Raw genomic sequence first — 24,764 nt, 5'->3', positions numbered from 1 at the left:
GCATGCTCGTTTATTTGCTGCTCATACAATCGTGAAGCCCATGTACAAATAACATACATGTTTTATTTCGGTTTTTTTTTTCTTTAGGGGCAAAACGTACACAAAAGGGCAGGGCGAAAAACAAAACAAAACAAAACAAAAAACAAACCCACATAATTACAATTTTATACAGTGCAGAAAGAATTAAAATAGGTGTCACGGAACTGTACAACGTCAGGGTGAAAAAAAATAGAGAGGGAGAGGAAGGGGAATAATCCTTCATTATATATATATTTCTATAAAAACATATGGAGGATTGTCTTTACACAGAGACCACGATCGGTTTAAAATTTACAAAGGTTAACTAAAAAACAAAAATCTATATGGCAAATATTGCCAACAGAGATTCCCCGATTTAATACTGATCAACTGAGACTATTCGTGTCTCGATTATTAGCAACAACAACAAAAAAAATGTCGAATAAATAACAGGATGAGCATGGCTGTCTCTTTCCAAAGTGCCTTATTCTCTCTGCATAGGGTCTGATCCTGCAGTCTTAATGCAGGCAAAAACCACAAAATTAACAGCTTAAAAAAAAATCCCTCTGAGAGATTTTTGCCCGCTGGGTGTTTGCCGGCAAAAAAAAAAAAAAAAAAAAAAAGTATTTTTCCGGGCTCGAAGTGAGGCGGGACCGAGGGGGTTTGGGGTCGAGGTGCTTTCCAGCGCCCCCAGCCCGATCCGGTTCTGTTCCTCCCAGTCGGGCCGATGGCATCGCTCAACACCAATTCCAAAACTGAATTTGTAATTTAATTTTTTTTTTTTTTAAAGAAGCATCAAAACCTCATTTGTCAAACCCTTCGCCCAAACTCGCAGTCGGGGGTTTCGGGGGTGATGGGGGGGCTGCTTTTGCTTTCTTCTCGACCCATCCCCAAGCAGAAGAAGGCAGAGACGGTCTGTGATCGCAGACCCGGCTGGGCCGGGTCCGGCCGATGCTCAGCTGCGGGTCAGGCTCAGCCCCAGGGCCGCACTCCCCGCCGCTTCCCGGGGCTCCAGTCTTTTCCTCCTGCCCAAAGCCAGTCTGTAGAGACCCCCCCTTCCACCGAGAGGGTCCTGGGGGGGTGCTCAGCGCCCGGGTCAGGCCTTGCCGGCCCAGGAGGTGTTTTTTCCGCCCCGTATCACATAACGCACGGCTTGATGTCCTGGTATGTCACTTGTTGGTGGTAATAGGAGCCGCTGCCCGCCGAATGCATGGAAGAGGAGGCCATGGCGTTGAAAGAGAAGACGAATTCCTTTCTGTCACACATGCTCGGAGACTGGGAGTGATACCGCGGGATGCCTGCGGGACGGGGGGAAAGATGGTCAGCAGCCGCCGTCTGGGGCTGAAAAAAATCCCCCAACAACCCAATCCCTCCGCACCCCCCAGTGTGAGCGCGAAACTGGGGGTATTTTCGCATGCACGGGCACTATTGGGGCTCCGCGGGCGCGGGCAGGTGGGTAGGGGGGACTCCCGAGGCCCCGCGACGGTGCTTCCCTGCCCGGCCCAAGTGCGCTGCGAGGAGAAGGGATTTCGGCTGGGTTCAGGGTTTTTTTGACATTTATATTTTTTTTCGCCCCGGCTGATTTTCCCATCGTCTCCGCCCGCGCGGAATGCCCGCCGGGTTGCGGAGAGGGGAAGCCCGTCCGTTCCCGGGGCCGGCGGCGGAGACAGGGAGGGGGGCCGGGGGTGAGAGGCCACGGGGAGTGGGGCTGTTCCTGCCTCTCCTTCCGCCACCTCGGCACGGAAAAGCGCCCCTGGAATTCGGGGTGCGCTGGGGATGGGGTGCCCTGCCCGGACCGCTCCCCATCGCCCGTTTGGGTGTTAATGGGAGTGTTTCGTTTAAGGCCGCGGATGGGCCCGGTGGCTGCTCGGGGCAGATTCCGGCTCCGTTTTCCAGCGGCCTTGGGCGCGCTGAGCACCGGGAACACACCCGGGAGCGGAGGGTGCCCTTGGCGGGCGCTGCCCCGGCCCAACCCCGCTCGGGGCTCTGTCCGGGCTCCACCGCTCCGGCTCGGCCCGGCTGATGCTTTTCCTCTGCTTCGCTTGCTGGTTTTGACCCGCTAATGCTCCGCTTCACACCCATTTCTGTCAGGTACATCCCACTCCCCCGAAAGGGCCGGGGTGATGTGCAGAGCCCCCCAGACCTGCCCGATCACCCGGCCATGGCTCCCGGGGCTCCCCAGTGGCTGAGAGTCCCCCATCCGCCCCATCCCGAGGTGAACTTGGGCCGCAGGGCGAAGCCCAGAGCTGGCCTCGTCCTTCCCAAGGCCGAGGGCCCTTCCAGGCCAAAACACCATCTCCCTTCCAAGACCCAGGGCAAATTCACCCCCGACAGCTCCATCGCGGGATCGGAGATAAGGCTACAGGGCGCGGGGGACCCGGGGGGTCCGGGCCGCCGGCTTTGGCGTTGGCGGAGGGAGGCGATGAGCCTGGAAAATACAGCCCTGAGATGTGTGGAAAACACAGCTGATGGCGGGGGACGGGAACGGATGGGACGGGGCGGGAGGGCGCGGGTGGCGGACCCCCCGACGAGGACATTCCCCCTTTTCTCCCTCCCGAGTCCTTTAAGTCCCGATGGAGGTGGAAGAGCTCTCGGGCGCATACCCGGCCTCTCCTTCCAGGAGCTCTCGCCTGCCTGAACCCACCGGCCTTAGGCCCGGAGGTAAAGCAGCCGTCCGGGGGAGCGGAGCCCCGGCCCGGGGGAGAGGAGCCTCGGCCCAGCGGTTCCCGGCCCCGCAGCAGCGGGGAGCCCCGATGGCTGCCCAGTTGTCTCCAGGAAGGGAGGCGAGGAGCGAGGGCACAGCAGCTCTCCCTCGGGAAGCGCATTAAAACTGCCCACGAAGCGGGATCCCCGCTCGGAGCAGCCCGGCCGGGATCCACGCGTGGCCGGCAGCCCCCGGTCCCGGGTGTGTCCCACGCGTGTCCGCGCCTTACCTTGGAGGTCGGCGGTGTTGTGGCTGTTCTGGTGCAGGTAGGGCTGGTCGAGGGAGTGCGTGGAGAGGCTGGAGGAGAGCGGGTTGGCTGTGGGGTTGCAGGGCGAGAGAGGCTGCTGCTTGATGTAGGACGCGCCGGTGTTGAGGGCCGCCGAGGCGGTGGGTGCCCACGCCGAGGCCGAGCTGGAGTAAACCGAGTGGGGCTCCATCACGCCGCCGGCGGGGAGCAGCGGGGAGGCGGGCACGGAGCTGTCGTGGTGCGGGTATTCCCCTGCCGAGGAGCCGGTGCAGCCGCCCATGTAGGTGTGCCCACCGTTGGCAGGCAGGTGGGGCACGGAGTGTCCCGCCAGGCCCATTCCCTCCACGTTGCTGGACAAATGCCCGTTCATCATTCCCAAGCCCCCTTCGAGGGAGAGGCTGTTGGGGGGGCAGGAGAGCCCGCTGGCCGGGCTCTGGAAGCCGTAGCTGTCGGGGAGGTGGTTGAAGCTGAGCCCGTTCATCATGCTGTACATGGGCTTCAGCGCCTGGCATTTCCTCCGGAACCCGCGGGGCCGGCGGCGGAACGAGCCCTCCTCGAACATGAACTCGCTGGCCGGGTCGATGGTCCAGTAGTGGCCCTTGCCGGGGCGTCCCAGCCCTTTGGGAAGCTTGATGAAGCACTCGTTGAGCGAGAGGTTGTGGCGCACCGAGTTTTTCCAGCCCTGGTAGGAGCCTCGGAAGAAAGGGAAGCGGCTCTGCAAGAACTGGTAGATCTCGCTGAGGGTCAGGCGCTTGGACGGAGAGCTCTGGATAGCCATGACGATGAGGGCGATGTAGGAATAAGGCGGTTTCTCCGGCCGCCGGATCCCCGCGTTGGTCTTCTTCGCCTTAGGGCCGGCGCTGCCCGGGGCCCCGCCGCTGCCCGGGGCGCTGCCGGCGGCCCCGCCGGTCCCCGCCGACGCGGTGTCCATGGCCGAGCTCTGCGGCTGCTTCTCAGCCACCGAGGACATGGGGCCGTAGCTGCTCTGCACCGGAGGAGGAGGGGGCTGAGAGGACAGAGCCTGCTGCGCTTCTGCAGTCATCTACGGCCAGGTCCGCGGCGGCCAGCCCCAGCCCCGGCCCTCCTCCGCCGCCCCCCCAGCGCCCCCCCAAAAGGCCACGCTGCTGGGGGCTCGCCGCCACTCACCCACCACCCTCCCTCCGACCTCCTCCCGGCCCCCCGGCGGGGTTTTCTTTCCACCGGGAGACTTCACCCCTCCGCGGATAAACAAATGGAAGCGACGACACCCCCCACCCCCCCTTTTCCCTCCTCCTCCCACTTTATCCCTAAATCCGAGCGCGGCTGCAGAAGGCGAGCGAGAGGCGGAGGGTCGGGGGGTGGCCGCAGGGAGGCGGGATGGGTGGAAGCGATCTGAGCTGGGCTGCTGCGAGCCAGGAGCCGGCGGCCGCCGCCTCCGCCTGCCCCGCTCCCCTCGGCGGGCCGGGCTCCCGGGGCCGCCGCCGTCCCTCCGCCGGCTCTAGCTGGGCTGGCGCTGCCGGTGCTGCGCGGAGCTGCTTCCCATCGCCGTGGCTGTCGAGTCTGCCTCCGGCCCCGCCGCTCGCCTTCTACTTTATCTCTTTGCAGCGGCGTCTGCCGCTCCTTGACAGACGTAAGCGCGGAGCGGAGATCCCCGCCCCGGCCCGCTCCCCCCCGCCCTCCCGGGCGGCCCCTCCGCCGCCTCGTCCCGGCCCCCTCCGCTCCCGCTCCCCGCTGGCGGGCAGCTTTTAAAGAGCCCTTTCCACGCCGCCCTACCCCACTCGGGGGGGCCTGCGCGACGCCCCCCTGCCCGACGCGGGGGCACCGCGTGTGTGTGTGTGTTTTATGCCACGAGTGACCGCGACGATGCGTGGGGCTCCTCCACCCCCTCCCTACCCTCCTTCCCACTGCTGAAAACCACGGGAAGGGCCCCACGCGGGCCGTGGAAGGGGCCGGGGCCCGCGGAGGTTCCGCGCGTGGCGTGGAGCAGCGGAGGCGCTGCCCGGCCGCCAGCTCCGCGCTGCGCGGAGCTTCACCCACTTCAAACCCCCTCTCCGTGAGCTCTTTTAAGCTCGGCGGGCCCGGGCAGGATGTTTATACTGCGCAATGTAAACACGGGCTCGGGGGTGCTTTAATAAAAAGAAATCGGCGAAAACTCCCGCTGCCTCGAGAAATGCCCTTTTCTGCCTCCGCCGCCGCTCCGAGGCCGGGAACGGGCTTCGGGCCCCTCGCCTGCTCCGAGGCTGCTTTAGGGATAAGGGTGGGTTGCTTTGTTTTGGGTTGCTTTGGGTTTTTTTCGGGGGGTGTATATAAATCTGTGCCGGAGTTCCGCAGTTGAATGCCCGGAGCCAGATGCTCAGCTCCGGCGGTGCCACGGGTGCACACAGCGGGCGGGGGGAGGGAGAATAGACAGGCAGAGGAGTAGAGACCCCCTTTTCTCTCTCCCCTCCCCCCCAAAAAGCCTCCTTTCTGAGCATCGTGCCATCTGGAGAGCTGTCACTCGAGGTAAGTCGCTTGAAACCTTTGTCACCTTCTTGCGGACTGCGCGTGGAAACCTGCGCTGCGGGGGTGTGGGACTGTGGGTGGGCACGGGGGAAGGAACCTGGGCTTTCAGGGCTGCTGATGTGCTGGCTGCTGCAGCGAGCTCCCTTCCGCGACTGGGGAAAGGAAGAGAGAAAGGAAGGGGGGAAAAAATACACCCCACCACAAACCCCTTGCAGGCCTCACCGCAGTGCTGTGGGTGCATCTTGCTGCACCCCCAGCAGAGAGAGAGGGAACACCCCACCCTCCCCAAGCCCCCCTTCTACCAGATTCGCTTTTCAAGTTTTTAATGATAATTTAATGCCTTTTAAAGAAAAGATAGATACCGATCGGGTTTCCAAACTCCCTCCGCGTTATTGGCGAGCAGTTGTGAGCAGCCTCCGGGGCGCCTGTCACATCTGTGGTACAACCAAGAGGGATTTCACATCGGAGTTGCTGTTGTTGTTTTTCCGTCTATCCTCCCTCTTCCCCTCCTTTGCCCCCTCTCCGCCAAAAAAAAAGTCCTCCTGCAGAAAGCGCCGGTCCTCCCGTTCCCGGTGCAATGGGATGGGGACAGGCACGGGAGAGCCCTGGGCAAAGCCCAGGCCGGGGGCAGGTAGCCAGGGAGGGGGTGGGAGAAGGTTGGGACAGTTATTTCTGGAGCTTTTCCCTTGAGGAGGAGGAAGAGAACGACGAGCAGCTCCGGCTGTCCGGGAAGGCGGTGGCCGCTGCTCCTCCCGACCGGGGCCGCCGGCGCGGAGCAGAACGCGGAGCACAGTGACTGCTCGGGAGGGGGGGACAACCACCAAAAAAAATCGCTTTTTTGGGAAGCAATCACCTTCCCCGGTGTTTACAGCCCCGAGGCAGCTATTGCAGAATAACCCCTCTGCTTCTCGCTGCATTTCTTTTTATTTTTACCGTGGGAGAGCATCCCTGACCCTGAGCTTTGCTCTGCATCGAATGTCTCCCCCCGGATCGCGAAAGGGGTGTTTTTCTTTGTTTTATATAATTCTGAGAGAGAGTCTCCACGATCTGTCCCCTAAACACCCGGGGATGGAGCTCGAAACACAACACTAAGAGCTCGTGGAAAAGCCACGTTCAAAACCGTCCCCAACGGCAGCGTTTCCACTAGAAAATAAAATATCTCAGAGTGAAAAAAACCCCAAAACTCTCCGTGTAAATCAAACTATTTCCATTCAGTGAAAATCAGTTCCTTCTCGAGTGCCCTTTCCCCCTCTCGCTGTATCTTTCAGGAATGTGAAGATTTTGTTTCCGATGTATTTATTAAAGCGAGCCAATATTAAAAGAGGGAATATATAGCTCCAGGTCCTATAGGCCTCGCTGTGGGAATAGCAGAAAGGTTGGAGGGTTTTAACCCAAGCCCACGAGTTGGGGAAAGGAGAATTTTGGGGGAGAAAAGCCGGGTCGTGGCTGGTGTGCGAGGAGGAGGATGGTGTGCGGAGGACCGGGATCCCCTTTTGGTGTCGTTTGCTGGTGGTTTGGGTGGGCGAAGCGTGTCCTCCTCCAGTCCTCGACTGGGAGAGATGAAAGGAAAGGAGAAAAAGAAAAAAATTACAAAAATTAAACCATCATCTGGCACAATTAGCCTTTCTAATCCCGTTTGGAGCCCGTTTTACCGGTCCCGCGAACACCCCCGGCCCCGCTGCGCTTCCCAACCGGTTGCTTCCCAAACCCACTCCCCTTCCTTCCCCCTCCCCGAAACTCGGCCCGTGTTTTGTGTAAAAATAGACAAATCCGAGCTTTCTTCCTTTTCCTGCGCCGAAGGTATTTTTACTAGCTAATTGCTTAAGTGAAGTCAACTTTGCAAGCAGGCCGGGTGTAATCCGAGTATGGAAATGTATATAGGTGGTATTGTTAGAGGCGGGCTGGGTGCTGCTCCGAGAGGGGCCGGGGTGTTCCTGCGAGCCCGGACCACCCAGGGCGAGGGGAGTGACCGCCTCATGTCCCCCTCCCCGCTGCCCTGCTTTGCATTAACACCACCCGCAAGACCCCCTCCCTTCTTTCCCAGCACCAGCCTGTTTCCCTCGGCTGATTGGGGTTTTTTTCGGTCTCGTCCATCCCCGTGGCCGCCGGCCCCAAATCCGCGGCGAATCGATCCCTAAATGTTTATTTAAAGGCGAGGGGGTGCGTTCAAGCGAGGGGCTCGAGGCTGGGGAGAGGGGCGCTGGGAGGAGGGTGGAAGCACCGAGGGAGAGGTTGTTTTTAGGGACACACACGCACCCCCAACCATTTTTTTACGGGTCCATCACACACGGCAGAGCTTTGCTCCACGCGTGCGAGTGCCCGGTCGTGGACGGGTCCTTTCCAGTGGCACCCACAGCCCAGCCTCGGGCCCTCGCATCCCTGGAGGCAGAGCCCGGCCTCCAGGATCGAACGGGACCTGAAGGAGATTTTGGCAAAGCAGAAGCCGAAATTGGGAGCGGGTGCGCAGCTAAGCTGCCGAAGAGCCTCAGGCGGCTGCGGGGAGGTGCGGGCTGGCTGTCACCGCCGCGCCTCAGGCAGGAGTTCAGGCTTTGGTCAGAAAGGAAAAAAAAAAAAAAAAAGGAAAATCTAAATCCCCCCTTTTTGTCTCCCTTTTCCCCCCTCTGCCCGTCCCGAGACTCCCCCCTTCAAGCCCAGATTTTCCATGACGTCCTTCGATGAAATATTGCAGCACAGGAATTTACAGCCTTCTTCAGAGCAGGATTTTTTTTTCTTTGGAGTTTTCTGGCAGGACCTAGTCCCTGCAATACAAATCGGTTCCAGCGATAATAAGCTCCGAGCGCTACCACTTAGACACAATCGCTTCCCACAGAGATCTTCCAAATATCTCTGGGTATTTATATCCCTGCTCAGGGACGAATAGCTAGAATACTTTCCCGGGGGGGATGCTTTGGACTGGCTGGGATTCAGACCCGAGGACCTGGGTACCGAGAGAAACAGCGGGGCTGAGCCGGAGAAGAGCTGGGACCCGGTGCGTGATGCTCCCGGCCATCCTTCAGCGAACAAGTTCGCCCCTAAAGACAGCCCGAATCGTAAATCCAGGTGTAAATCCAGGTGTAAATCCAATCTGGCATTGCTGAGACATCCATGCTTTCTTGGACAAGTTTTCTTCCCTAGGGGCCCGGTGCTGGGGATGCTCCCAAAGCAAACAGGACCCTTGGGAAGGGATAACCCCTCTCCCATCAACTTGACACAGCAGTGGCATCCAAACAAAACGAGTAGCCACTACCAGCTTTTCTAGCCCCAAATTCCGTCGGGCTAGAGGTAAAATTGTGACAGCGGTTTCGGAGAACCATTTCGATCCGCTGAGCTTTTTTCGGATCGGGAACCACCTCCAGTCCCCGGCGGTTGCCGGCCCGGCCGGGCCGAGCCGGGTCGGGGGGTCCCCACCAAACGGGGAGAACAAGAGGCTTCCCCGGGGTTCAGTCTTATTTCCAGCCTTACGAAACTTCTCTTTTTTTGTTGTTTTCTTCCCAACTTTAGAACAAAACCCCGTCGAAATCGCATCAATGTGCCGGTGATAGTGCAGGGGGGAATTTTTAGCGTCGAGCCGACGAGGGCCGTCAGCCCCCGGTTCCAGGGTATCACACAAAATCCTTCTCCACGGAGAGGTGGGAGAAGTTAAAACGGAATATCCCGCATAAAGGAGGAGCAGGTTATTTTCTTCCACGTCTACTAAAAGCCTCGGGGACCGTATTTACGGGATAAATAATAGGCAAGGTGGCGGCAACATCTGCTCCTAAACATTGCGGGGAGATGCGGAAAACAAACCCAGAGGGTTTTGGGAAGGATCGGGCCTCCTTGTTCCAGGGGACAGCACTCCGGGGTGCGGTGGGTACCCTGGGACTGGGAGTGCGGGCAACGGGCCCCGTGAGAGGAAAACCCCCAGGGGAGACTGGGGGGACCCACGAGGTCTCCGTGACCCTGCAGAGCCCCGGGGTGCGGGTCCGGGGGAATTTCTTGGAGGAAGAAAGGACCTCGTGCAGCACCGTCCCACCCGGGACCACCGAGGCAGGAGCATCAGCCGGCCCCGGGGGAAGAGGGAGTGTCAGCACCCGGGAGCTCCCCAGGGAAACTATCCCTGGGATTCCCAACATCCACATCAGCCATTACCCCCTCTGCCTTGTCACCTGCCGAGCAGGGACAGGGGTCTGAGGACATAGAGCCTTCCACGCAGGACACGGCGGTCCGTCGTGGGGAGGGATGTGACAAGAGAAGCGGCTGCCAGAGAAGGATGCTGAGGGCGAGGGTGCTCAGGGACCGTGACCTGCCGGGAGGTACCGCCCTGGCCGGGGGAGCAAAGTCCCCAGCGGGTCTCGGTGAGAATGTCCCTGGTGCAGAAGATGGGCTTTGACCCTCTTATCTCTGCCCACGGAGCTCCCACGCTGCCCTGGGACCGAGCAGGTTCCTTCGCTTGCAAAAGCAACTTTTTCTGGAAGGAACTTCGGAGTATCCCTCTGGGGGAAGAAAAAACCCAACACCCGTGGGCCGTTTCCCCAAGGAGAGGGTCTGGGCTGTAGAACGGCCTTGTAGCCTCCATTTTTTTAACCTTCTTTCAATATTAAATCCCGCATATAAACTCCATGCCCCCCTTTCCCAGCCCAAAGTGGGGGTTCGGGACACGTGTTCGCAAACAACGCGAGAAATCCCCGCTCTAAACAACTGCAGTTGCTCTCTCCCTGCTCCCCGCTTAGCAAAGACCTGGGGATGGTTTTCCTTGGAAGCTTTCCCGACAAAAACTGTTTTCCGCCTCTAAAACTCCCAACTAATGATGGAGTGCACCAGCGGGCTCTGGAGCCACACTACAAAGTGCTGCAGATTCGTGACTCCCTTTACTTTGCAGTTGCCAGAGCAGAGAGTTAAAATACACCCAAAATTCGTAAAACAACTTTCCCACCTCCTTATAACAGGTCCCCAGGTTTGCACAACCGGTTCCCAATTAAACATTAAAAGTGATTTGGGGAGGCTTTAAAGAATGTTCCGCAGGGAACAAAATTCTCGGTTGGCATTCCCGGGAAAGATGCACGGTGGATACTTGAAATGCCCGACCCAAGGTGGGAAGACTTTCCACAGCACGAGTTGTTATTACTCGAAGTTAAACAATTTCTGTTGCAAAGAGGTTGCTTTTTTTTTTTCTTTTGGTGAGAATCAGCCTGATAGCAGGAATCGAACGGGTATATCCATCTTCCCGTTGCGCATCTGGGGTTCTTGGAGAAAGGGACGTGCGTGTGTGAAAGTCAGAGAGGAGTAGGGAACGATTCTGTAAAGAAAAAGCCCAAACAAATCAAAACAAAAAAAAAATCCCAAACAAACCCCCAGACAAAGAAAAAACTGCACCAAAACAAAACACCAAAGCTGGCGTAGAACTCACGAAAAATTCGAATAATGCCCCCAGAAATGGTTTTGCTTTTCCTGTTCTCAGAATCGATCCGAAAATTATAAAACGTCCCAGAGCGTTTTGTGCAGCCCCCTCAGCTCAGCGCTCTTAATCTCCCTCAAATTCAAGTTTTTAAAATATACCAAATGATTTTGCGTTGTAATTCCTGAAAATCGGTGAATGAGGGAATTTTTGCCCGGCTACCGACGCGCTGGGAGCAAATCTCTTTCTCCCACAGATTTTGCGGGTACCTGCGCAGAAAGATGCTGCCCGAGGGCTTAGGTTGCAGCATAAGATCTTTTTCCTCCACGAATATTCGTTTTTCCCTTGGAAACGATCGAATTTGAACACTTGGCTCAAAGCACCGCGGGATGAAGGACTTTTCCCCCACCCGCAGCCGCGGGATTTCTGCGGGGACGGAGCTGGTGTAGCTACCGGTGCCCGGGGCAGAGACAGCCCCAGGACACACGTGTCCCCCTCCCCACGCGTGGGGACATCGGACCACTGTGCTGAGCCTTTAAATAGTATCGAAATCTGCCTGCGCAGCCCTGGATGGGAGCGGGTCCGACTCACGGGGGTCTCCGAACCCTCCCGACTGAGCTTAAACGGCTGCGGTGGAGCCAAATACAGCCGGGCTGGGGAATTTGCTCTGGCACAGCAGGAAAGGGCTTTTTCTTTACATCGGGAAGAGGTTTTGGAGCAGAGCTGGAGCAGAGCCCTGTTTCGGGGTTGCCCCGTAGTCCCAGAAAAGGAAAACAGAAATGCCTCCAAATACTGCAATGAATAAGTGGGTATGGAGAGAGATTGTTCTGGAGGCGAGAGAGGAGAGAAAATAGGAGAGTAAGGGAGAACAGACAAAATGGACAGAAGGACACAAATTAAGATAGAAAGACGAAGAAAAAAGGCAAAGAAAGAGAGAGAGAAAGAAAATAAAGTATTTATTTTAAAAGAAAGAAAAATATTTTTAAAAAGTAGAAAATTATACAAAGAACAAGAACTGGAAAGAGAATACAAAAAAGAGAGAAACAAAGAGAAAGGAGAGAGAAAAAGAAAAGACAGAGAAACGAAGAGCAGAGAGTGAGAAGGAGAGAAAGGTTGAAAGAAAACGGAGAAATAGGGAAACGGAGAAGCAAGAAAAAGGGAAACAAAGTGTAAGAGAGAGAAAGAGACAAAGAGAAAGAGAGAGAGAAAGAAAAAAAACGAAAGAAAGAAAAAAGAAAGGAAGAAAGAAAAAGAAAGAAAGACAGAAAGAAAGAAAAATTAAGGGAAGAGGGAGAAAGAAAAAAGAGAAGGAAAGGACAAGAGAAAGACAGAAAGACAAGAGAGAGAAAGAAAGAAAGAAAATGAAAGGAAGGAAGGACTCAAAGAGAGAGAAAGGAAGGGGGGGAAAGAAAAAAAGAAAAAAAAAAAAGAAAAAAGAAAGATTAAAAGAGCAAGAGAAAAGTGAAAAAGAAAGAAATGAGAGACAGCAAAGCGGAGAATGGAGAGAAAGCACAAAAGTCAAAACCCCAAAGCAAGCAAGGCAGCGGGTACAGAGAGGGAAATAATTTTCTTGAGAAACCAATAATAAGACATAGACAATATTTTTTTTTTCCCCTGGAAAACAGGGGTGAGCTGGAGGGAAAGAGTCCTGCGGGCAGAACAGTCCGGCCCGGTCGGGGTCCAGTCCCGGCCCCGCTGCCGACCCCGCTGCCGTTATCCGTGTCCGGGGCCCCGCGGAACAGAGGGATGGAGGGAAAACACCCCAGGATTGGGTCTGTGTGCTGGGTAATTGTGTTCGGCAATTCCTTCTTTCCCTGATATTATCCCGGGGCAAGGACAGGAGCGAGAACACAGCTTTACCACCGTTTTCCCCGTGGGTTTTCCACGCACTCCGCGCCCGGTAAACCCGGCTTAATCCCCGCGGAGAGGGCGGCGCGCCCGATCCGCGCTCCCTCCGCCGGCTCCGTAGGTGGCCGTGTATATTTTGGTTGAAGTAGTGTTTATGTTAATGAAAAAGGCTGAGATTACAAACAGACCACTGAATGCCCGGGGTGTTGCTGCCGGATTGGTCTAAGCTGTGTACTTTAAACCTAATCAGTTTTGGGGAGCAAATATGATTTAAAAAATTATGTAGAATTGTTATTTTTAACAGAAAGACGTTTGGAGTTTCTGGGGAGCCCCGGGCCGCCCCTTCCCACTGGTTTCCCGGCGTAGTGGGCAGGGATGGAGGGAGGTTGCAGTGAAAAATCTCCAAAAATTAGCCATAAATCCAACGAAAACGAGCCATGGGCTCCTGGACGAGGGCAGGGGAAGGGGGAGTTCATCTCGCCCTCCCTGAGTCCACCTCGACCCGGCAGAGGGTTTCCCAGTGGCAAATGGATGCATGGCCCCCAAAACCTCGGCTGCTGGGGATATTGTGCTCAGGGGTTTGCCCTTGCCGGGTGAAGATTGGTGGAACTTCAAATTCAACCCCCCAAACCCCGTTAATTTACCAATTTAATATGGTTATATATATATACATACACACATATGAAATTCCAGTACTTTACAATGCAACTAAGAGAGAATCAATTAATTAATTTACAAGAAAATAAAATACAGGTAGGTTTTAATTTATTTTTTTTTCCTGCGGGAAGCAGTAATCATCTTTCTGTTACTTTGATTTCAGAACGTGGCTTTGGGGTCAACCTGCTTCTTGTTTTCTTAACAAAACCCCTCTCTCCAAAATTGTTCTTGACCCTCCAGCTACTTCTATCCCCATCTGCATTTGAAAGTTTAAACAGTCGATAGTTTAAAAAATCAGATTTTTACAGACTTTTTTCCCCGACTCGATAATTTCCCAACATGGACGGATCCCCTTTGGGTCCAAGGGAAAGGTTTTTCCACCCCCCCAGGAGCTCTGGGAGCAAACGTGCGTTTAGCATTTGGCATCTCACTCCTTTTCAACACTTTCCTTTTGTGGGCAAAAGCTCTCGGCGGAGGAGCCTGTCCGGCAGAGCCAGGCAGACCTGGAGAATTTGGACATTCAGATGCTTTACTACTGTTATGATTCCTCATTGACTAAAGCACAAAGAAAATCAGGGAGTAAACAAGTCGCCATTGAAAAGGGATGGAAACAGAATTTGGGGCGAGCGAGACTTTAGCAGGGAAGGGATTCAAGAAAACAAGGGGGAAAAGGGAAAATGAGAAAATCCTACCCAAAATTTTTCCCATGCAATGACTGTGCTGCACTAGAGATGCAGGGGAGAATTCCCCCTGAGTTTTTGGAGGCAGAGGAGTGCTCCAAAAACAGCTTTTGCTCCCTTAATATATCTTTAGGGTGTCAAACTGTCTCCCCGAGAAAGTGAAGATTCACAGCATGGGGCTTAGTGCGACCGTAGAGGAGTTTCTGTGTTCTCTTCTCGCATCTGAAATTACCTTTTATTCCGTGATGAGTTTTTATTCCTCTTTCCTTTTTTTTTTTTTTTTTTTTGGTTGGGAGGAGGTGGGGAGCATTGTTTTTCTCTCCGTGGCATTAAACGATTTTGTAGGAGGGATTGTCAGGGCAAAAAAAAAAAAAAAAAAAAAACAAACCAAAAACCCCAAACCCAGCAGAGCAGACAGCTTTGGAGAAAATGTCACCAAAATAACCCCGTGCTGTCAGAGCCAGGTAGGCCCTGCAGAGGTGCCGGCGGTGGGGGGCAGCAGGGCAGGGGGTTCTGGGGGCTCTCAGACATGTAGACCCTCAGTGGTGCCTGCCCTGTAGCAGGGCCAGCTCTGTGCTGGTCGCCGTGGGCAGTTCCAGCGTGGGGACCAGCTAAAGGATGGGCACACAGGGCTGTCCCCTGCCCTGACACACAGCCGTGTGCGCACACACACACTCACAGACCCCCTCACGGACACCCGCCCCTCCTGTAACCCCCACATCCGACCGCGCTGCTCTCTGGCAGCACTAATGATGCCGCGGACCGGCCCTGCGGTGTGAGGCAAGAGCAGATGAAAGTGATGTCACATTAATGTCAGCTCACAACTCGAGCCCACACAGCCTTGATTGCTCTTATTAATCTTGCCAATTTGTCTGTCAGCACTTGGCTAATCCCTAAATAGCCTCCCAACAGGTGCTTTATGCTTCCGCCACATCCCTGCTCCCCGGCACCCCCCGGGAGCCCCGCGAGCCCTCCCCGGTGACACCGGCTCTCTCCTGTCCATCTGGGACCGGCTCTTTTCCCCCGGGAGAGCTGCAGGGAAGAGAGGCGACTTTGCAGATGTTGTTTAGTCTGTCCAAAGAGGGGTCGGAGTTTGGGGCTTCCCAAAAGGAAGAGATGACCAGGGTGTGGGGAGAGAGGAGATGCTGGAGAAACTCGGGGGGTGGTGGAGGGGAATTACCTGGGGGTAAGCAAACCCCTCTGCATGGTTTGCTCCAATATCAGAATTAGAAAACACATTTATGGCACAGCTATCTCAGAACAGTCAGATGTGTTGCTCTCATTTGTTGTGGGTTTGTTGGTTTCATGGAGAGGTGAGAGAGGATTAAAACAAAAGGTCCAAGCTGAAGCTACAGTGGAAAAACCACGTTACACCTTAAGCAGTTTTATCATATAATCACAGAACAGTTCTAAAGCTCAGCTTCTTCCAAGTCCCTGCCATGGGCAGGGACACCTTCCACTAGACCAGGTTGCTGCTTATCCTGCAGTTAAGCTGAGGGTTGAGTATTTCCTTTACTATGTTATCAGAAAATCCAGTGGCTTATTATACTGTGTGCCATAAAGTACTAGTCATGGCAATTCTTTAGTAAAAGACTAAAATTATTGTGTTGCAAGGCTTAATCTTCCTAAGGTTGTTATTTAGCGCAGCGATCTTAGATCACAAAACAGAGAATTTGTGTTTAAAACTGTTAACTGCTAAACCAAATTAACTGCTAAACTCTTTTAATTGCTAAAGCATAGTCCAGGGTGCTTTCTTTTCCATGCATTAAGAGAAAAAAAAAATTACTTATTTTTATTTGGAAACTCTGCTGCATGAATTGTTTTGTACACAGGTTACAAACCCTGTGCTTTGCAATGTGCTCCCCCTGTGATTCACCTGAGGGATGCTCTGCTCTGAGGAAGAGCTGCCAAACCTGGCTTCATGAAGCAGGTTCCTATTTTTCATCCAAAGTTGGCTGGGGCTATTTCCAACACAGCAGGAAGGAAGAGCTTTCAGGAACATCTTCAACCATTTCTCCAAAGTGGTCCAGGTCACCAAGGGAAGTATATTCACTGAAAGAGCTCAGGGCTGTTCATTATTAACCCTTCAGATCAGATCCTAAAAGCTCTTAAAAACACCATTCACAACTGAAAGCTTTTTTGCTCCATCCTGACCTGGATTTATTATCAGGAGACAGATTTTTTTTTTCCCCTTTTCTTTCTTTCTTTCTTCCCAAGCCATTTATTTCATCCAATAAGTCGATCCATCATCATGTTCTGGAACTGACCTACGATCCAAGGATATTCTTAGACATGCAGCATGTCAGGAAACGGCCAGCAGCCCCGTGTGATGCAAATATTTGGACGACAGAGAGGTAGGAAGGATTGTCCAAATGTTTACCAAAGGCTGTTGATAGTCTAAGGATTTATAACTGGTGGATAATGTCTGCCCCCACACAGCTCCTCTAGCAGGTGCATCCAGTTTCAACATGACACATGGTATGTGTGTTCTCTGGGAAAGGGGATGCAGGAGAAAGCCAGTTTCACAGGTCTCAGCTCCTTTTTTTTCCAGCCGCTCACTGGTTTGGAGCCCATGGAGCAGCAAGACGGGAGCGCAGGATCCACTCCAAGGATGTGTGCCCTGGAGAGCAATTCAAACCATTGCTAACATTTAAAAACCAAAACACAAGCATCCAGCATGTTTCGTTGGAATTTCCTAAGTGAAACCAATGCTCTGAACTATTTAGGCCCATCAAAATATTCCCTGTCACACTCCTCCAGTGCTGCGGTGCAGGAAATTCATGACATTGTTCTAGTTATTGTTCTTGGCATTTCACTTCCTAATTTCCACAGCTGGGATTTGAGCTCTCCTGTCTCACAGCAGGCCCTAATTGCTGCTGTGGGCACATCAGAAGTGCTGGCAGACCAGTTTTAACCATTTTTGTTGTTCAAAGAACTACAGCTTTTCAGAGCCCACTGGAAATGCCCTGAACCTGTTGCCAGATGGCCTCTACTCTGTCCTTCCAAGAAAAGAGGAGTTTACATCCAATAAACTCCAGGCTGATGGACTAGAGATGGAAATACAGTTAGGAGAAGATCTAGTACTTTGGCCAAAGACAGCTCTGGTGCCTCGATACCCCCTCCTGTAACCTACTGTCCCAATGTTGCTGCCTCATGATCCAGAGAGACCTCACAGGGCTCCAGCCCAACCTTCTGCTCAAAGCAGGGCCATCACCAGCTCTAGACAGGGTCAGCCATGGTTTTGTTTAGCTGAGCCTTGAAAACCTCCAAGGACAGAGTCCAACAACCATGAATATTGCCCAGGCAGCAGAGGAGCTGTCAGTGCCCTCGTGTCCATCCAGCCAGGTTGGGAACCTCTGCCATCAAAGCAGCAGCTGCTTTGGCATTCTCGCTACCATGTTATTGAGAAACAGTGTCCTACAAAAGAGCCCAAATCAGCACAGAGTTGAGTCACTCAAGTCTGGTAATGTCCTTCCCCTCCACTGTTTTGCAAGGTTTGGTGACGTTAGGAACATGAACTCATGCATTTCGCGTGCCTCAGACGCCCAGACAACGAGCTTTTCTTAGTAACGAGCAGCAATTGTATCTGCTGCAGAAAAGCCTTTAATTCATTACAGCCCTGCCCTGCACGAGGAGAGTTTACCAAGTGCTCAGATGGGAAATACAATGGCCCTATTGTTTTTCCAAGGGAAGATTTCTTAGTTTCAGGCTCTTGCGTAAACTGTATGTTTTCTATTTGTTACCTGACTCATTCCAATAACCTCCCTGAGATAGGGGTAAGACCATTTGAAAGAACTAAAGGAACTGTCACAGGCTGAGGACCAGATTATTAGTGTTACCTCTTTTGGTTTGTTTAAGAAACGGAGAACTTGGTGTCCTTCTAGGGGGAAGAAGTTGTGTAATAGAATATATGGGTGAAAAAAAGAAGTAAGTGCTCAAATTCCAGAGTCATCTGTTGTACTCCATGAAGTTTTTTATATATTGAAAGAATTCAGTCCTGTGTTTGATGTCACATTCTCAGTGTGACCTTAGACGTGGAGTCATAACTCAGACTAATCTGGGTTCCTCTTGCCTTGAACGTATTTTGCAACAGTTACCAGTGTTGGAAATGTGTTTCCTAAGCAAGGATCTGGAGCTATCAGCTGGATCCAAGACAGAAGGATGCAAGGAAAACCCAGTCACACCTGGCAAAGTGGCTGGTTTGTAGCTGGAATCAACATTGCCAGGATAGAGAGAATTAAAGGTTTCATGCTGGTCATGCCATGTTTGTACATCGATATCTTCAAGTTTTCTTGGCTCTGAGCCTTGGAATTATACTTGCACTCCAGTGGGAATGTGCTGTGGGACTGGAAGAGTCTTCCTGCAGGTCTTCCTCCATGGAGACTGGACAGGGGGATAGCACATCTATGTGCTCTCCCCTTTCCCCAGATCCAGACCTGGCTCAGTGTGTGCAGTGTGGTGGGAATGTCAGGGATCAGGTGAAGGAAAAGTCAGGATGGGATAGTGGGCACATGCACATCAACCTCCTACCAAACTGCCCCATGAAATTTGCCCTGGAGAAAGAATTTAGACCTTGTGTTATCTTTCCATACTGCTGGATCACTGGGTTGGGAACTCATTCTCTCTTTTCCAGCCAGGTGAGGGACATCAGTCCATTTTTTTAAGCCCTGAACCTCCATCAACCCTGAAATTTAAGCATCTCACAGGGGTACTTCTCACCTGGAAACACTGCTGCTCAATGTCTCACCTTTGCTTCTGAAGTCCAACTGGGAGAAGGTTGCAAAAGCAGCAGGATTTGGGCCAGGGGTACCCAAAGCAGAACTAAATGAGCTCAGTACATCCTGGTACATCCCCGTGTGTTTGGGCTTGGAGGGTATGAGGTCCAAACCAGCATGGTGCTTTTAGCTCTTTATGATCAGATGTTTTTTTTTAAAGCAAACCATTGCCAACAGATGGAAAGGTTTTTATTCTATAGGATTTTCCCTGCTTCATCTGCCAGGGAACATGCAGGACTCAACTCTGCTTCCTGGGAGTAAATCACAGCGTGGGGCTGCCTTATCTCAACCAGAGCCCCTGTACAGGAATGTTGCACTGTCCTGCACTCAGGCCACCCACCCCTGATCCCAGGCATCAGTTTCTGCTCCACACCCAAGCTCTGACCCTTCAGAGACATATTTCTGTGAGGTCAAGAGGTTGGGTGGTAAAAGGGGAGTGGGGAATACCAGAGAGGCGGTTGAGGCTGGCTCTGCAACGAGATTTCAGGGGGATGTTTACACTGGCCATTAAGTGCAGATTTGAGCCTGTTCCCCTGTCCAGATTTGCTGCAAATATGCATCAGGTACAGAGACAGCGCCAGCTTTGAAATCTTATGGATGAGGGTTGCCCACGCATGCTTTGCACCTTTGTTCCTTGGTTGCTCAACTTGGTCCATGAGGACCAAGGAAGGGTTGGTTGGGTGTGGCAGGAAGCCTTGCTAGACATCATCTTATCCCTGGTTCCTTCCCAGGACAACAAGAGTGCTTTTAGCACGAGCAGAGATGCTGTGGTACAGCCAAAGGGAAGTATAAACAAGCAGAAAAGTCACATGGCAGAGGGACACATGGGAGAAGGGTAGAAACAGCTCTGTCAGGTGGAAGTAAATGGGTGTCCATCTGAAATGGATGGAGAAAGCGCTCTATGTATTGATTTCATCCATCACAGGACATTTCTTTCTGTGTCACGTTGGGGTGATTCAACACCTGCCATCCTGTCAGCAGAAAAGATTACAGAAAATACCACTGCAGTGTACAGTGAGGGGCCATTGTGTACATATCAGTGAAGCATTCCCCTCATGTGGAAACACTGTTCTTTGGGATCAGCAAAAAATGATTTCATGTGAAGTTTCTCTGTGAAATTTCTGTTGCATTTGGCTGCAAGGGCCTACTAACTGGCTTCATCCAAGTTGTGGAAGGGGTCACTGAGCGAGGTCTGACTGTCCATCAGGAGCAGGGAGGGTCTGTTTCTATGTGTATCACACCATTTCCCAGGACGTATTTCAATAAAGAAAGGGAAAGGAGGGAAAAAGGGAATGCTCCAAGAAAAATTCTGATTTTGTTGAATTGCTGAACTGAAACCAGGTTACTATTTTATTGCACAGCCACTTCTGTCTAAAACCTTCTTGAATACAGAGGAAAACATAATTTGCTTTTCTCAACAAATAATCTAATCTATTGCCCTGTGAAATAAGGATTCAGGGTCTAATATAAAGGGTTGCACCGTGAATTCTTCCTTAACTACTCATTGCATAAGTTATTCCAACTCCTACTAAGCCTTTGGAGTGAGTGGCTCATTTTCAGAGCTGAATTACTAAGCCTGAAGCCTGGGAAGTCACTCTTGCCCATCCAGCCCAGCTGCTCCTCCCTACCATCCTGTCCCTGTCCCACTGAAGAGCCTCGGGGCTGAGCCACCCACCGCAGCGTCCCTGAATCCAATTCCCATTCCAGCCCTTTGCTCTGTGGCAGAGGATAGGAGTCTCCCTCCCTCCCTCCCTCTCTCTCTGTGCAGCCGCTCAGCTCTGTGAAGGAAAGGCTCCCAGATGTGCTGAGGAGGGAGCAGGCAGAGTCCTGAATTCCACTCTGTGCGGTGTGGACTCTTTGTATATTTTGTTTCGAGGAGAAAATATGTAGAGTCCTTGGAGAAGGGCCGGGGACCAGGCACGTCCCTGTGAGCACAGGAACCACAGGGCCCAGGAGGTCCTGCAAGTCATTTGCCCTTGGTTTGTCTTCGCCTGCAAGATGGACCAGCAGCTGCTGGGCAGCTCTGGGCATCACTGGCAGCTGAAGTCCATCTGCATCACACAACAGGTCCCTAAACCCTTTCTTGGAGATGGCTCAAAGCTACCAGATCCTTTGGGAAAACTTACTTTACTTACTCAAAAAGCCAGTAACACCTAAACACCCACATTCGGTATTTCTGGCTCATAAATCATGTGCTGCACCAGATCAATAAATATTCACACACTCCTAAGCCTTTTGCAGAGCAGGTTTCATTGCATTTTGAGTGCATTTAGCTGTGGTACTTGGTAGCTACTTGATTATTGCGTGAGACAATACGTTTATGAAGTGTTGGCCTTCATTTAGTTAATCTCCTCATTGATGTGTAACACAAAAATGGTATGAAACTAATTGTTCCCATGGAAACAGGAACCCAGCAAATGATTTCATATCACAGCTTGGCAATGGAAAAAGAAGAAACTTCTGTAATTGTTCCCATTAACCAAGCGCAAAGGATTCATGCTCAATCTCTACTACACTCTGCTTCGCTTCTGCTGTGAATTAAGGGACCAAAAGTCAGCACAGAACCACATAAAAAAGCACCGAAACAAGCTGTGCTTTATTGAGTATTTGTAGTTCTGCCACTAAAACCATTTCCCTTCTGCTTTACAGGTTTCTGGCCAGCAACACCAGGGACTGTCACGGGCTTTAACCAAGTGCGTGCGGGAGGAGCGAGGACATCCCTGGCCATGTTGCAGGGCTGAGCTGTGGGCTGGGCACAGGACAGCCCTCACCCCAAGGGTGAGTGCTTAGAAAGTGTAAGCAAAGCCAAATTTGAAGCAAGGAATCTGGGAAACTGAGATAGGAGACAAGCAAATTGGTCTCTGTGTGCACAAAATAACACGAACCTCATCTTTATTGAGGTTTTCCCCTCTCCTTCTGTAGGAAACACTGATGACTGAGTTGTCAAGGTCTTTGTTGCTTCAGAAAATCCCTCTTATCACTGTAATAAAGGAACTCATGTCTTCCAGTTCTCCGAATTTCCCACCAGACTGAGATTTCCTTATCCCAATGGTTTGCTGCAGGTCCTAGAAAGCTGTTTTATGGTCATGGACCATCACTTGCAAGACCAGCCTGGCCAGTTCTAGGAAGATCAATGGCTCTACAATGCCATGGGGTGGACTGCCAGGTGGATGTGTGAGCCTCCCATGCACTCTCCACCCCAGGGTGGAGGCATCTCCACCAAGCCCCTGTTTTCCTGGGTGCTCTACCCCTAAACCCAGCCTTATCAAACACAGCAAGAAAAGGGAACTGGCAGCACAAAACCCATCCTGGCTACCAGGCCAATGGCCACCAATCCCACCACGTTCTCTGGAGGGACCAGGAAACACAGACCTGCTCCATCCCAGCACAGAACAGGTTTCTCACTGGGCTAATTACTGCTAATTGTGCCACTTGACTATCTCACCAGCCTTGCCCTGGACAGGCTGATAGAGTATCAGGGAGATAAAGAGCACTCAGCACAGGTAACTGGGAAGTGTTGTCAGACCTGCAGTGGGACAAGCTGCTTTTTGGAGGTTATCTCTCCTTCCCAGAGCCTGGGGCACCGAACTCCTAAGGGAGACCCTGTGTTCCTAAGGATATGTGGAGAGTCTGAGCTTTTCAAGAGATGCTATAGGGGATTTTGGTGACTCAGGAACTCAGCTGGAATTCATTTTATAGTCACTCTTTTTAATTTAATTAACATGCTTTTTATTCTTTTGGGTGGTTTTTGCTGTTGTTAATGTAACACTGTGGAAATGAAGATTTCAACATTTCTCCCCTTTTTTTCTTCCCCACAGAGAAATAAATTATTTTCTTTTAACAAATGCTGTATCTCTCAGATGTTTTGTTATTTTTCACCACCTCTACTGACCTACATGAAGCAATTCAGCTCCTACACCGTCCTGAGCACCAGGTAGGAATTGCTAACATCTACTTACCAAAGTGGAAACTCAGACAAGGGGACATTGTTGTTCTGCAATATTTTTTTAGAATTACTTGCAATTGTAAATAGTAAATCAAAATTACCTGAAAATTTTGCAGCCAATTCAGTGAAAAGTCTTGTGTGTAGATGCATCTCCTGGCTGTGGGTACAAACACACATCACACCTGGCAGGTAAAACACACAGGTTCACGATACCTACCCACAGAAGGACCTGCATGTTGTCTTGCTCTCAGGTGTCTGTGTGCTTGTAAAAACTAAGAGCATCACCCCTTCAGTTGATGGATGGGTCAACAGAGCTTGTTCATGGCTTTCACAGTCAATGACAGGGCAACCCACACACCTGAGAAACCTGCTGGGTCCTTTAATCCAAAGCTTGGGATATTTTCCATGCCAAGTATCCCCACATATAACAGCAACATATGAAAGATGGACAGAGAGGCAGAACATTTTCTTCCTCAAGGTACCTCAATCACCTCCTTTTCCTTTTACCCGTGAGTTTGGTGCACTTTCAGTTTGGTTTAAGTTACCAGAGTTTCTCAGCTTGTTACAATAAAGCTCATAGCAAAGTCTGTCGCCAGCTCTTTCTGTGATAATTCCTTCCCCCCATTTGTTTATCTCAAGTACTGAGCTTTGTTCCAGGCCCAAAACCAAAAGCCTTTCTACCCTGTTCTCTTCTTGACTTGTTGCAGATGTAACAAAATAAATCTTTAGAAAGAACAACCCTTCACTTCCTTTCTCCCGTCTGATTCAGTCACAAACCCCAGGAAAGAAAAATAAATCACAACGTGAGCTTGCCTGGTCTCAAAGGATCCACATCTAGTCCTGAAAGCCACCATCCAAATTGGCTGTGTCCATCTCCCAGAGAAGTCGATGAACATGGTGACCAAAAAAAGATCTGACAACCATGAAACCCTTGTTTTGAACATGGCCAAAGTCAAGGACTGACAAAAAACTTGTGATCACCCCGAGTGAAGGCTGACGTGACAGTCAGCAGCAGTTGTGAGCACAACCAAGGTGTTGGTGCCTTGCTGGAGCTTGTCCTTGGGCACTGCAGGATGACGTGCATCCCTGGGTTTTCTCAGGGCCCCTACTGTGGCTGTGCCCTCTCATCTCTCCCTTGCCACCCCCTCAATGCATTTTAAATTGCAATCAGAAAAATCATCTGCAGAACGTGTTTGTTTTTTCTAAATTGACTATAGCAAAGAGGTAGAAATGTGCCTCCAAATAGAGTTTCTCCTTCTTCTGAGAGATGTCTCCATGTCAAAACTGTGTTGCTCTTCCATCAGCCATTATCGGATGCTCAAACAATTTCTAAACACAACCCATTCATGGTGGGTGACCAAATCATTGTCTTCTGCCTCCATGCTGGAGATCCTGTGTGTTCTCTCCTACTCTGCTCCAGCCCTGGGATGGAACACATCAGCCCAAAGCCCTTCCCAGTGCCCACTTCACTTTTACCACCCTGGACTAGGAATGGGCAGCTGGTCACAGCATCCCCACCATGGCAATTGCAAGTGAACTGGGGCACAACTTCTTAAAATGGGGTTCCTACCTTGGCCTAACCATGTCTTCAGTTGACATGGGTCTAAGTTAAAGGCAGACTCAGCCTTAAACTGGGGAATACTGGAAATGTATAAAAGGAATGGTTGGATTTACATCAGGTACCATCTACCTATTCAGTTTTTTCTTTCAAGGACACTTGGGGGAAGATGCACAGAATCATAAACAATTATCAGAAGACATTTGGGTTGTGCCTCTAGTCCCAGACTTTCACTCTGGAGGGATGAACTGATGGTTTTCTTTCTTTCTTTCTTTTTTTAATTTTAAATTTAAACAAGAGGTCTTTACACATTTGAAACAATCAGTACAGTTAGCATTGAAGAAAGTGTAATTAGACACTTTGAGAACTGGAAGAAATTAACTCCAACCACAGACCGTCACTCAGACTATTACTTAATAATATTTCCCAAATGTGCAAAGTACTTAGTTTTAGAATAACAGGGAAGAAGTGTA

At 51.8% G+C, this 24,764-nt stretch overlaps 1 protein-coding gene across 1 annotated transcript; it reads right to left on the bottom strand.

Annotated features, from left to right (window-relative positions):
* FOXF1 (forkhead box F1) lies at nt 1-4,011 on the bottom strand. The gene is made up of 2 exons (XM_027685114.1): nt 2,952-4,011; nt 1-1,316 (listed from the first exon to the last, which is right to left on the bottom strand). Exons 1-2 carry the CDS (start codon nt 4,009-4,011, stop codon nt 1,156-1,158), a joined length of 1,221 nt encoding a protein of 406 aa, XP_027540915.1. The 3' UTR covers nt 1-1,155.
* Nucleotides 4,012-24,764: the final 20,753 nt, after the last annotated feature.

Source organism: Neopelma chrysocephalum, unplaced genomic scaffold, assembly GCF_003984885.1.
Source record: "Neopelma chrysocephalum unplaced genomic scaffold, ASM398488v2 Primary Assembly neopelma1_68, whole genome shotgun sequence".
Lineage (NCBI taxonomy): Eukaryota > Metazoa > Chordata > Aves > Passeriformes > Pipridae > Neopelma > Neopelma chrysocephalum.
The sequence above is the reverse complement of the archived record's forward strand: the minus strand, read 5'-3'. Positions and strand labels throughout refer to the sequence as shown.

Coding starts and splice junctions, on each gene's coding strand:
- FOXF1 (XM_027685114.1), bottom strand. CDS start 4,011: ATGACTGCAGAAGCGCAGCAGGCTCTGTCCTCTCAGCCCCCTCCTCCT. Junction 1,317..2,951: donor CAACACCGCCGACCTCCAAG/GTAAGGCGCGGA, acceptor CCCGTCCCGCAG/GCATCCCGCGGTATCACTCC.